General features: G+C 41.6%; 1 protein-coding gene across 2 annotated transcripts in view; it reads right to left on the minus strand.

The window, feature by feature from the left end:
* Positions 1-13,777, minus strand: part of LOC127832357 (leucine dehydrogenase-like) — a 45,929-nt gene that overhangs the window by 22,630 nt on the left and 9,522 nt on the right. For both annotated transcript variants that reach the window (XM_052357791.1, XM_052357790.1), the window contains exons 4-5: positions 3,535-3,753; positions 1,794-1,900 (exon numbers count right to left, since the gene is read on the minus strand). In XM_052357791.1, coding sequence (XP_052213751.1) covers positions 1,794-1,900; positions 3,535-3,753 — 326 coding nt within the window. The remainder of the gene's footprint in view (positions 1-1,793; positions 1,901-3,534; positions 3,754-13,777) is intronic.

The following is a 13,777-nucleotide window of genomic DNA, read 5'->3' on the forward strand; positions in this document are numbered from 1 at the left end:
CTGCAGTACAAAATGTATAGTGGTATGTGCCCTCTACTGCAGTACAAAATGTATAGTGGTAACAAGTATTTTTTGTCTAATCACAAGATTTAAAATGGTGACCTAGCTTTTGGACACACTTGTTCCTGGATTTTAACTTCACCTATATAATGTCCATTTACACAATCTGACCAAGTTTTGTCGAAATTCGATGAAAAAATGTGGCCTTAAGAGAGGTTACTGCGATTTGTTTTCCTTCTTTATAAAGTTCCCGTAATAGGTACTTTCCCAATTGAACAAAAAAAACTACATAATTCCCATTTGCCGTCTGAAAACTTCACAAAAGGAAACAAAGTATTGTCAATTTTGATCAAAAAGTACATTATCTGCAAGGGAACAAATAGAATGAGCACTGAAACTGAACATTTCAAGCCAAAATGCATGTAAATGACAATGGTTTATGCAATTAATACAAAGCATTTAACAAGGGCTGTTTGTAAAACATGCATGCCCCCCTATATGGGCTATAAGTTGTAGTAGCAGCCATTGTGTGAATACGTTTTTTGTCACTGTGAACGGTGGTGGTGGTGGTGGTGGTGGTGGTTAGTGGGTGGGTGGGTGGGTGGGGTGGGGAGGGGTGGGATGAGGTGTGGTGGGTGGGTGGGTGCTTGTAGTAGTAGTAGTAGTAGTAGCAGCAGCAGCAGTAGCAGCAGCTGCAGCAGCAGCAGCAGCAGTAGTAGTAGAAGTAGTAGTAGTAGTAGTAGTAGTAGTAGTAGTAGTAGTAGTAGTAGTAGTAGTAGTAGTAGTATGCATTACAAAAATGCAGTTAGCCTTACATTTGGTAAAATTTAAATATATTACAAGGGAGGCAAATGCTGTAACAATAAATTTAAACTTATTGCATTTGTTTCCCCTGTATATAAGAGTGTAATACCTCCCCTGTCCTGCTTATATTTATATTAATCAACAAAATTAAACATTAACACAATATTGAATATACAAAATATACAAAAAATCTCATATTCTGATAATATTTTTACTTATCCGCTGTATTTTACTAAAAGGATGATGTTTCATTGGACTGATAATTATAGATTTAGGATTACAGACCAGTTGCTTCAGTTATATTGTTCAGAGTGTGCCCTGTTGGCCGCGTATGCATTCTTGAGTTATCATTCAAAAACCATTTTACTATTTCGAGTCACCGTGACCTTGACCTTTGACCTAGTGACCTCAAAATCAATAGGGGTCATCTGTGAGTCATGATCAATGTACCTATGAAGTTTCATGATCCTAGGCCCAAGCGTTCTTGAGTTATTGTATGACAACCACCTGGTGGACGGACTGACCGACCGACATGAGCAAAGCAATATACCCCCTCTTCTTCGAAGGGGGGCATAAAAAGACCCATAACTCCCAATCTGAAGATTTTATGATGCTAATTTTCCCAATGGGTACCATATAGGTACTATTCCCAATAAGGAAAAAAATTGCTGGGTAACAAGCTAAAAGTTGAGGTCACACACCTGACATGATGCTGGGGGCCACACATAGGGTGATCACAATAGCTCACCGTAAGATCTTCTTGCTCATGTGAGCTTATAATAAAATATATACCATTGAACACATGGATACAATTTCACTCAAATGGAAAATACAAATTAATGAAGTTTTTTGGACATCAAAATAAATAAAAATTAAAAAAAACTCAGTTTTAATGAAACATAACGGTTTTTTAATTAAAACATTTTCCATTCAAATATAATAAAAGTTGCCATGAAATTTCAAAAATAATGAATAACATAACTTCCTACTATTTCTGCAAAGGTTTGTCTGACATCTTCTGCTCTGAAAGAGTTTGTTTCTGACACAGTGATGTTAGCAACTCCCTTCTGTAGGAGTTCACCAATGATTACCTCCCCTGCAAAATGATGACATCTCAATACACATGCTGTCAAAATAAAGAACTACATGTACGTATATAAAGGCTAACAAAATTACCATATTCACGTTTAATCTCTTATTATATTTTCAACGTGATGTGTTTGTCAGAAACATAATGCCCCCTATTGCGCCGCTTTGAAGCCATAAATTTGACCTTTGACCTTGAATGATGACCTTGACCTTTAGCCACTCAAAATGTGCAGCTCCATAAGATACACATGCATGCCAAATATCAAGTTGCTATCTTCAATATTCAAAAAGTTATGACCAAACTTTAACTAAGGTTAAAGTTTTAGGAACGAACAATACAATGATATTTGACCTTTGACTTTGAAGGATGACCTTGACCTTGACTTTTCACCACTCAAAATGTGCAGCTCCATGAGATACACATGCATGCCAAATATGAAGTTGCTATCTTCAATATTGCAAAAGTTATAAAAGTTTAACCAATGTTAAAGTTTTGTGACACACACATACAATGACTGACTGACACAATGACAGACAGACAGACAGACAGGCCAAAAACAATATACCCCCGATCTTTTGATCCGGGGGAATAAAAATATTTTATTTTATGCTTTCCGGTGGTTTATAGAGAAATATCAGTGAATTAAAACTGATAATTTCACTGTTTCAAACAATGAAAATTATCAGTGAAAATTATTGATAATTTTCACTGTTTATGTTAAATGACGTCATTTTTTTGACGAAATGACGTCATTTTCCCAGCGAAATTCTTTAGTTAAACTCTTTAACAATGTATATAAACTGTGAAATAAAGCATTAAATAAAAAGAAAATTTGTTGGGTTAGGTGGATTATCAATTTCAATTCACTTGTGATCATATAAAATATATTTTTACTCGTGGCTGCGCCACTCGTGAAAATATTATTTTCTATGATCACTCGTGAATTAAAATCGATAATCCACCGAATCCAACAAATATCCTCTATATCTTTTAAAACGCACGTATTAAATGGTTGCTTGACAAATGTGCCTTGTTGTTTTCAATACTTAATAAAATATTATTTTTATAATTACAGTGTAGTGCAAAAGACTGCTAATTCCCTTGAGCTGACGTGATCAACTATACTTCCTATAAATGAGTTGAGGATTTTAGACAAATTAGCCAAATCTGTCAAAAGCTATAGGAAAATTGAGTGGACACAAAATTGTTACAGACAGACTGACAGACATTCCTTTAATACCCCTACTGATTTGTGATCAGAGGATAAATACAAATTGTCTCCAGGGACACTTTAAAAGGTTGCTAAAAATCAGAAGTAGTGAAATCTATGGGAAGCAACGCTTAAGCTTTTGAACAATCAATAACAGGGCTGAAGTGAAGTAAATTATTCATTCCAGTAGGATAACAAATACTTTGGGCTTTTTTATTTTTTCTTAATTTACGAATATAATACATGTATTACCAGGTACTAGAAAAGAGCCAATACGCATTGTTTTATGCTTTTTCATAATTGTGAGTAAAAAATAACTCGACCTGAATTTTCACCCGGCATGTGGCTTCTTTACAGAAAACCTCTGCATTTTTCTAAAAAATATTAAGGCAAGCAAACCTATGACGTTTAGAAACACATGGTCTCATACCTACTCGCCCCGCCCCCTGGATGGCCACCGTCTTGCCCTTCAGTGTACCAAGGTTGAGGAAGGTCAGGGCGGCCTCCATTGACTTGATGACTCCAAGGGCCGTGTAGTGGTAGGAGTTGGAAGAGCCGCCATAGTCTGGGGACAAGTTGGAGACGTATCGGGTCTGAGAGAACATCGTGTCCGTGTCCTCAACAGAGCCGCCTACTCCGTAACCAGCAACTGAAAACATTGGAGACGTATCGGGTCTGAGAGAACATCGTGTCCATGTCCTCAACAGAGCTGCCTACTCCGTAACCAGCAACTGAAAACATTGGAGACTTATCGGGTCTGAGAAAACATCGTGTCCATGTCCTCAACAGAGCTGCCTACTCCGTAACCAGCAACTGAAAAAATTGGAGACGTATCGGGTCTGAGAGAACATCGTGTCCATGTCCTCAACAGAGCTGCCTACTCCGTAACCAGCAACTGAAAACATTGGAGACGTATCAGGTCTGAGAGAACATCGTGTCCATGTCCTCAACAGAGCTGCCTACTCCGTAACCAGCAACTGAAAACATTGGAGACGTATCGGGTCTGAGAGAACATCGTGTCCATGTCCTCAACAGAGCTGCCTACTCCATAACCAGCAACTGAAAACATTGGAGACGTATCAGGTCTGGGAGAACATCGTGTCCATGTCCTTAACAGAGCTGCCTACTCCGTAACCAGCAACTGAAAACATTGGAGACGTATCGGGTCTGAGAGAACATCGTGTCCATGTCCTCAACAGAGCTGCCTACTCTGTAACCAGCAAAAGAAAACATTGGAGACGTATCGGGTCTGAGAGAACATCATGTCCATGTACTCAACAGAGCTTCCTACTCCTTAACCAGCAACTGAAAACATTGGAGACGTATCAGGTCTGAGAGAACATAGCGTCTATGTCCTCAACAGAGCTGCCTACTTCGTAACCAGCAACTGAAAACATTGGAGACGTATCGGGTCTGGGAGAACATCGTGTCCATGTCCTCAACAGAGCTGCCTACTCTGTAACCAGCAACTGAAAACATTGGAGACGTATCGGGTCTGAGAGAACATCGTGTCCATGTCCTCAACAGAGCTGCCTACTCCGTAACCAGCAACTGAAAACATTGGAGACGTATCGGGTCTGAGAGAACATCGTGTCCATGTCCTCAACAGAGCTGCCTACTCCGTAACCAGCAACTGAAAACATTGGAGACGTATCTGGTAAACATGGCTAAATGCATATGTGAGAGTATCATCTCAGATAAGCCTACACAGTCCACATGTGTGAGATTATCATCTCAGATATGCCTACACAGTCCACATGTGTGAGAGTATCATCTCAGATATGCCTACACAGTCCACATGTGTGGGAGTATCATCTCAGATAAGCCTACACAGTCCACACAGGACTAAATGCATGTGTGAGAGTATCATCTCAGATAAGCCTACACAGTCCACATGTGTGAGAGTATCATCTCAGATAAGCCTACACAGTCCACATGTGTGAGAGTATCATCTTAGATAAGCCTACACAGTCCACATGTGTGAGAGTATCATCTTAGATAAGCCTACACAGTCCACATGTGTGAGAGTATCATCTTGGATAAGCCTACAGAGTCCACATGTGTGAGAGTTTCATCTCAGATAAGCCTGCACAGTCCACATGTGTGAGATATCATCTCAGATAAGCCTACACAGTCCACACAGGACTAAATGCATGTGTGAAAGTATCATCTCAGATAAGCCTACACAGTCCACATGTGTGAGAGTATCATCTCAGATAAGCCTACACAGTCCACATGTGTGAGAGTATCATCTCAGATAAGCCTACACAGTCCACACAGGACTAAATGCATGTGTGAGAGTATTATCTCAGATAAGCTACACAGTCCACACAGGACTAAATGTATGAGTGAGAGTATCATCTCAGATATGCCTACACAGTCCACATGTGTGGGAGTTTCATCTCAGATAAGCCTACACAGTCGACACAGGACTAAATGTATGAGTGAGAGTATCATCTCAGATATGCCTACACAGTCCACATGTGTGAGAGTTTCATCTCAAATATGCCTACACAGTCCACACAGGACTAAATGCATGTGTGAGAGTATTATCTCAGATAAGCCTACACAGTCCACACAGGACTAAATGCATGTGTGAGAGGATCATCTCAGATAAGCCTACACAGTCCACACAGGACTAAATGCAGTTGTGAGAGTATCATCTCAGATAAGCCTACACAGTCCACATGTGTGAGAGTTTCATCTCAGATAAGCTTATACACAGTCCACATGTGTGAGAGTATCATCTCAGATAAGCCTACACAGTCGGCATGTGTGAGAGTATCATCTCAGATAAGCCTACACAGTCCACATGTGTGAGAGTATCATCTCAGATAAGCCTACACAGTCCATATGTGTGAGAGTATCATCTCAGATAAGCCTACACAGTCCACTTGTGTGAGAGTTTAATCTCAGATAAGCCTACACAGTCCACATGTGTGAGAGTATCATCTTAGATAAGCATACACAGTCCACACAGGACTAAATGCATGTGTGAGAGTATCATCTCAGATAAGCCTACACAGTCCACACAGGACTAAATGCATGTGTGAGAGTATCATAACAGATAAGCCTACACAGTCCACATGTGTGAGAGTATCATCTCAGATAAGCCTACACAGTCCACATGTGTGAAAAGTATCAGCTCAGATAGGCCTACACAGTCCACATGTGTGAGATTATCATCTCAGATAAGCCAACACAGTCCACATGTGTGAGAGTATCATCTCAGATAAGCCTACACAGTCCACATGTGTGAGAGTATCATCTCAGATAAGCCTACACAGTCCACATGTGTGAAAAGTATCAGCTCAGATAGGCCTACACAGTCCACATGTGTGAGATTATCATCTCAGATAAGCCAACACAGTCCACATGTGTGAGAGTATCATCTCAGATAAGCCTACACAGTCCACATGTGTGAGAGTATCATCTCAGATAAGCTTACACAGTGGACACAGGACTAAATGCATGAGTGAGAGTATCATCTCAGATATGCCTACACAGTCCACATGTGTGAGAGTATCATCTCAGATAAGCCTACACAGTCCACATGTGTGAGAGTATCATCTCAGATAAGCCTACACAGTCCACACAGGACTAAATGCATGTGTGCGAGTATCATCTCAGATAAGCCTACACAGTCCACATGTGTGAGAGTATCATCTCAGATAAGCCTACACAGTCCACATGTGTGAGAGTATCATCTCAGATAAGCCTACACAGTCCACATGTGTGAGAGTATCATCTCGGATAAGCCTACACAGTCCACATGTGTGAGAGTATCATCTCAGATAAGCCTACACAGTCCACATGTGTGAGAGTATCATCTCAGATAAGCCTACACAGTCCACATGTGTGAGAGTATCATCTCAGATAAGCCTACACAGTCCACATGTGTGAGAGTATCATCTCAGATAAGCCTACACAGTCCACACAGGACTAAATGCATGTGTGAGAGTATCATCTCAGATAAGCCTACATAGTCCACATGTGTGAGAGTATCATCTCAGATAAGCCTACACAGTCCACATGTGTGAGAGTATCATCTCAGATAAGCCTACACAGTCCGCATGTGTGAGAGTATCATCTTAGATAAGCCTACACAGTCCACATGTGTGAGAGTATCATCTCAGATAAGCCTACACAGTCCACATGAGTGAGAGTATCATCTCAGATAAGCCTACAGAGTCCACATGTGTGAGAGTATCATCTCAGATAAGCCTACACAGTCCACACAGGACTAAATGCATGTGTGAGAGTATCATCTCAGATAAGCCTACATAGTCCACATGTGTGAGAGTATCATCTCAGATAAGCCTACACAGTCCACATGTATGAGAGTATCATCTCAGATAAGCCTACACAGTCCGCATGTGTGAGAGTATCATCTCAGATAAGCCTACACAGTCCACATGTGTGAGAGTATCATCTCAGATAAGCCTACACAGTCCACATGTGTGAGAGTTTCATCTCAGATAAGCTCATACACAGTCCACATGTGTGAGAGTATCATCTCAGATAAGCCTACACAGTCCACATGTGTGAGAGCATCATCTCAGATAAGCCTACACAGTCCACATGTGTGAGAGTATCATCTCAGATAAGCCTACACAGTCCAAATGTGTGAGAGTTTCATCTCAGATAAGCCTACACAGTCCACATGTGTGAGAGTATCATCTTAGATAAGCATACACAGTCCACACAGGACTAAATGCATGTGTGAGAGTATCATCTCAGATAAGCCTACACAGTCCACACAGGACTAAATGCATGTGTGAGAGTATCATAATAGAAAAGCCTACACAGTCCACATGTGTGAGAGTATCATCTCAGATAAGCCTACACAGTCCACATGTGTGAAAAGTATCAGCTCAGATAGGCCTACACAGTCCACATGTGTGAGATTATCATCTCAGATAAGCCAACACAGTCCACATGTGTGAGAGTATCATCTCAGATAAGCCTACACAGTCCACATGTGTGAGAGTATCATCTCAGATAAGCCTGCACAGTCCACATGTGTGAGAGTATCATCTCAGATATGCCTACACAGTCCACATGTGTGAAAGTATCATCTCAGATAAGCCTACACAGTCGACACAGGACTAAATGCATGAGTGAGAGTATCATCTCAGATATGCCTACAAAGTCCACATGTGTGAGAGTATCATCTCAGATAAGCCTACACAGTCCACACAGGACTAAATGCATGTGTGAGAGTATCATCTCAGATAAGCCTACACAGTCCACACAGGACTAAATGCATGTGTGAGAGTATCATCTCAGATAAGCCTACACAGTCCACACAGGACTAAATGTATGTGTGAGAGTATCATCTCAGATAAGCCTACACAGTCCACACAGAACTAAATGCTTGTGTGAGAGTATCATCTCAGATAAGCCTACACAGTCCACACAGGACTAAATGCATGTGCGAGAGAATCATCTCAGATAAGCATACACAGTCCACACAGGACTAAATGCATGTGTGAGAGTTTCATCTCAGATAAGCCTACACAGTCCACACAGGACTAAATGCATGTGTGAGAGTTTCATCTCAGATTAGCATACACAGTCCACACAGGACTAAATGCATGTGTGAGAGTTTCATCTCAGATAAGCATACACAGTCCACACAGGACTAAATGCATGTGTGAGAGTTTCATCTCAGATAAGCCTACACAGTCCACACAGGACTAAATGCATGTGTGAGAGTTTCATCTCAGATAAGCCTACACAGTCCACACAGGACTAAATGCATGTGCGAGAGAATCATCTCAGATAAGCATACACAGTCCACACAGGACTAAATGCATGTGTGAGAGTATCATCTCAGATAAGCCTACACAGTCCACACAGGACTAAATGCATGTGTGAAAAGTATCATCTCAGATAAGCCTACATAGTCCACATGTGTGAGAGCATCATCTCAGATAAGCCTACATAGTCCACATGTGTGAGAGTATCATCTCAGATAAGCCTACACAGTCCACATGTGTGAGAGCATCATCTCAGATAAGCCTACACAGTCCACATGTGTGAGAGTATCATCTCAGATAAGCCCTCACAGTCCACATGTGTGAGAGTATCATCTCAGATAAGCTTACACAGTCCACACGTGTGAGAGTATCATCTCAGAGAAGCCTACACAGTCCACACAGGACTAAATGCATGTGTGAGAGTATCATCTCAGATAAGCCTACACAGTCCACACAGGACTAAATGCATGTGTGAGAGTATCATCTCAGATAAGCATACACAGTCCACACAGGACTAAATGCATGTGTGAGAGTATCATCTCAGATAAGCCTACACAGTCCACACAGGACTAAATGCATGTGTGAGAGTATCATCACAGATACGCATACACAGTCCACACAGGACTAAATGCATGTGTGAGAGTATCATCTCAGATAAGCCTACACAGTCCACACAGGACTAAATGCATGTGGGAAAAGTATCATCTCAGATAAGCCTACACAGTCCACATGTGTGAGATTATCATCTCAGATAAGCCAACACAGTCCACATGTGTGAGAGTATCATCTCAGATAAGCCTACACAGTCCACATGTGTGAGAGTATCATCTAAGATAAGCCTACACAGTCCACATGTGTGAGAGTATCATCTCAGATAACCCTACACAGTCCACATGTGTGAAAGTATCATCTCAGATAAGCCTACACAGTCCACATGTATGAGATTATCATCTCAGATAAGCCTACACAGTCCGCATGTGTGAGAGTATCATCTCAGATACGTACACAGTCCACATGTGTGAGAGTATCATCTCAGATAAGCGTACACAGTCCACATGTGTGAGAGTATCATCTCAGATAAACCTACACAGTCCACATGTGTGAGAGTTTCATCTCAGATAAGCCTACACAGTCCGCATGTGTGAGAGTATCATCTCAGATAAGCGTACACAGTCCACATGTGTGAGAGTATCATCTCAGATAAACCTACACAGTCCACATGTGTGAGAGTTTCATCTCAGATAAGCCTACACAGTCCACATGTGTGAGAGTTTCATCTCAGATAAGCATACACAGTCCACACAGGACTAAATGCATGTGTGAGAGTATCATCTCAGATAAGCCTACACAGTCCACACAGGACTAAATGCATGTGTGAGAGTATCATCTCAGATAAGCCTACACAGTCCACACAGGACTAAATGCATGTGTGAAAAGTATCATATCAGATAAGCCTACACAGTCCACATGTGTGAGAGTTTCATCTCAGATAAGCCTACACAGTCCACATGTGTGAAAAGTATCATCTTAGATAAGCCTACACAGTCCACACAGGACTAAATGCATGTGTGAGAGTAGCATCTCAGATAAGCCTACACAGTCCACACAGGACTAAATGTATGTGTGAAAAGTATCATCTCAGATAAGCATACACAGTCCACACAGGACTAAATGCATGTGTGAGAGTATCATCTCAGATAAGCCTACACAGTCCACACAGGACTAAATGCATGTGTGACAGTATCATCACAGATACGCATACACAGTCCACACAGGACTAAATGCATGTGTGAGAGTATCATCTCAGATAAGCCTACACAGTCCACACAGGACTAAATGCATGTGGGAAAAGTATCATCTCAGATAACCCTACACAGTCCACATGTGTGAGATTATCATCTCAGATAAGCCAACACAGTCCACATGTGTGAGAGTATCATCTCAGATAAGCCTACACAGTCCACATGTGTGAGAGTATCATCTCAGATAAGCGTACACAGTCCACATGTGTGAGAGTATCATCTCAGATAAGCGTACACAGTCCACATGTGTGAGAGTATCATCTCAGATAAACCTACACAGTCCACATGTGTGAGAGTTTCATCTCAGATAAGCCTACACAGTCCGCATGTGTGAGAGTATCATCTCAGATAAGCGTACACAGTCCACATGTGTGAGAGTATCATCTCAGATAAACCTACACAGTCCACATGTGTGAGAGTTTCATCTCAGATAAGCCTACACAGTCCACATGTGTGAGAGTTTCATCTCAGATAAGCATACACAGTCCACACAGGACTAAATGCATGTGTGAGAGTATCATCTCAGATAAGCCTACACAGTCCACACAGGACTAAATGCATGTGTGAGAGTATCATCTCAGATAAGCCTACACAGTCCACACAGGACTAAATGCATGTGTGAAAAGTATCATATCAGATAAGCCTACACAGTCCACATGTGTGAGAGTTTCATCTCAGATAAGCCTACACAGTCCACATGTGTGAAAAGTATCATCTTAGATAAGCCTACACAGTCCACACAGGACTAAATGCATGTGTGAGAGTAGCATCTCAGATAAGCCTACACAGTCCACACAGGACTAAATGTATGTGTGAAAAGTATCATCTCAGATAAGCATACACAGTCCACACAGGACTAAATGCATGTGTGAGAGTATCATCTCAGATAAGCCTACACAGTCCACACAGGACTAAATGCATGTGTGACAGTATCATCACAGATACGCATACACAGTCCACACAGGACTAAATGCATGTGTGAGAGTATCATCTCAGATAAGCCTACACAGTCCACACAGGACTAAATGCATGTGGGAAAAGTATCATCTCAGATAAGCCCACACAGTCCACATGTGTGAGATTATCATCTCAGATAAGCCAACACAGTCCACATGTGTGAGAGTATCATCTCAGATAAGCCTACACAGTCCACATGTGTGAGAGTATCATCTAAGATAAGCCTACACAGTCCACATGTGTGAGAGCATCATCTCAGATAACCCTACACAGTCCACATGTGTGAAAGTATCATCTCAGATAAGCCTACACAGTCCACATGTATGAGATTATCATCTCAGATAAGCCTACACAGTCCACATGTGTGAGAGTATCATCTCAGATAAGCCTACACAGTCCACATGTGTGAGAGTATCATATCATATAAGCCTACACAGTCCACATGTGTGAGAGTATCATCTCAGATAAGCCTACACAGTCCACACAGGACTATATGCATTTGTGAGAGTATCATCAAAGATAAGCCTACACAGTCCATACAAGACTAAATGCATGTGTGAGAGTATCATCTCAGATATGCCTACACAGTCCACACAGTCCACATGTGTGAGAGTATCATCTCAGATAAGCCTACACAGTCCACATGTGTGAGAGTATCATCTCAGATAAGCCTACACAGTCCACATGTATGAGAGTATCATATCAGATAAGCCTACACAGTCCACACAGGACTAAATGCATGTGTGAGAGTATCATCTCAGATAAGCCTACACAGTCCACACAGGACTAAATTCATGTGTGAGAGTATCATCACAGATAAGCCTACACAGTCCACATGTGTGAGAGTATCATCTCAGATAAGCCAACACAGTCCACATGTGTGAGATTATCATCTCAGATAAGCCAACACAGTCCACATGTGTGAGAGTATCATCTCAGATAAGCCTACACAGTCCACATGTGTGAGAGTATCATCTCAGATAAGCCTACACAGTCCATATGTGTGAAAAGTATCAGCTCAGATAGGCCTACACAGTCCACATGTGTGAGATTATCATCTCAGATAAGCCAACACAGTCCACATGTGTGAGAGTATCATCTCAGATAAGCCTACACAGTCCACATGTGTGAGAGTATCATCTCAGATAAGCTTACACAGTGGACACAGGACTAAATGCATGAGTGAGAGTATCATCTCAGATATGCCTTCACGGTCCACATGTGTGAGAGTATCATCTCAGATAAGCCTACACAGTCCACATGTGTGAGAGTATCATCTCAGATAAGCCTACACAGTCCACACAGGACTAAATGCATGTGTGAGAGTATCATCTCAGATAAGCCTACACAGTCCACATGTGTGAGAGTATCATCTCAGATAAGCCTACACAGTCCACATGTGTGAGAGTATCATCTCAGATAAGCCTACACAGTCCACATGTGTGAGAGTATCATCTCGGATAAGCCTACACAGTCCACATGTGTGAGAGTATCATCTCAGATAAGCCTACAGGGTCCACATGTGTGAGAGTATCATCTCAGATAAGCCTACACAGTCCCATGTGTGAGAGTATCATCTCAGATAAGCCTACACAGTCCACATGTGTGAGAGTATCATCTCAGATAAGCCTACACAGTCCACACATGACTAAATGCATGTGTGAGAGTATCATCTCAGATAAGCCTACATAGTCCACATGTGTGAGAGTATCATCTCAGATAAGCCTACACAGTCCACATGTGTGAGAGTATCATCTCAGATAAGCCTACACAGTCCGCATGTGTGAGAGTATCATCTCAGATAATCCTACACAGTCCACATGTGTGAGAGTATCATCTCAGATAAGCCTACAGAGTCCACATGTGTGAGAGTATCATCTCAGATAAGCCTACAGAGTCAAAATGTGTGAGAGTATCATCTCAGATAAGCCTACACCGTCCACACAGGACTAAATGCATGTGTGAGAGTATCATCTCAGATAAGCCTACATAGTCCACATGTGTGAGAGTATCATCTTAGATAAGCCTACACAGTCCACATGTGTGAGAGTATCATCTCAGATATGCCTACACAGTCTGCATGTGTCAGAGTATCATCTCAGAAAAGCCTACACAGTCCACATGTGTGAGAGTATCATCTCAGATAAGCCTA

This window comes from Dreissena polymorpha, chromosome 5 (genome assembly GCF_020536995.1).
Source record: "Dreissena polymorpha isolate Duluth1 chromosome 5, UMN_Dpol_1.0, whole genome shotgun sequence".
NCBI lineage: Eukaryota > Metazoa > Mollusca > Bivalvia > Myida > Dreissenidae > Dreissena > Dreissena polymorpha.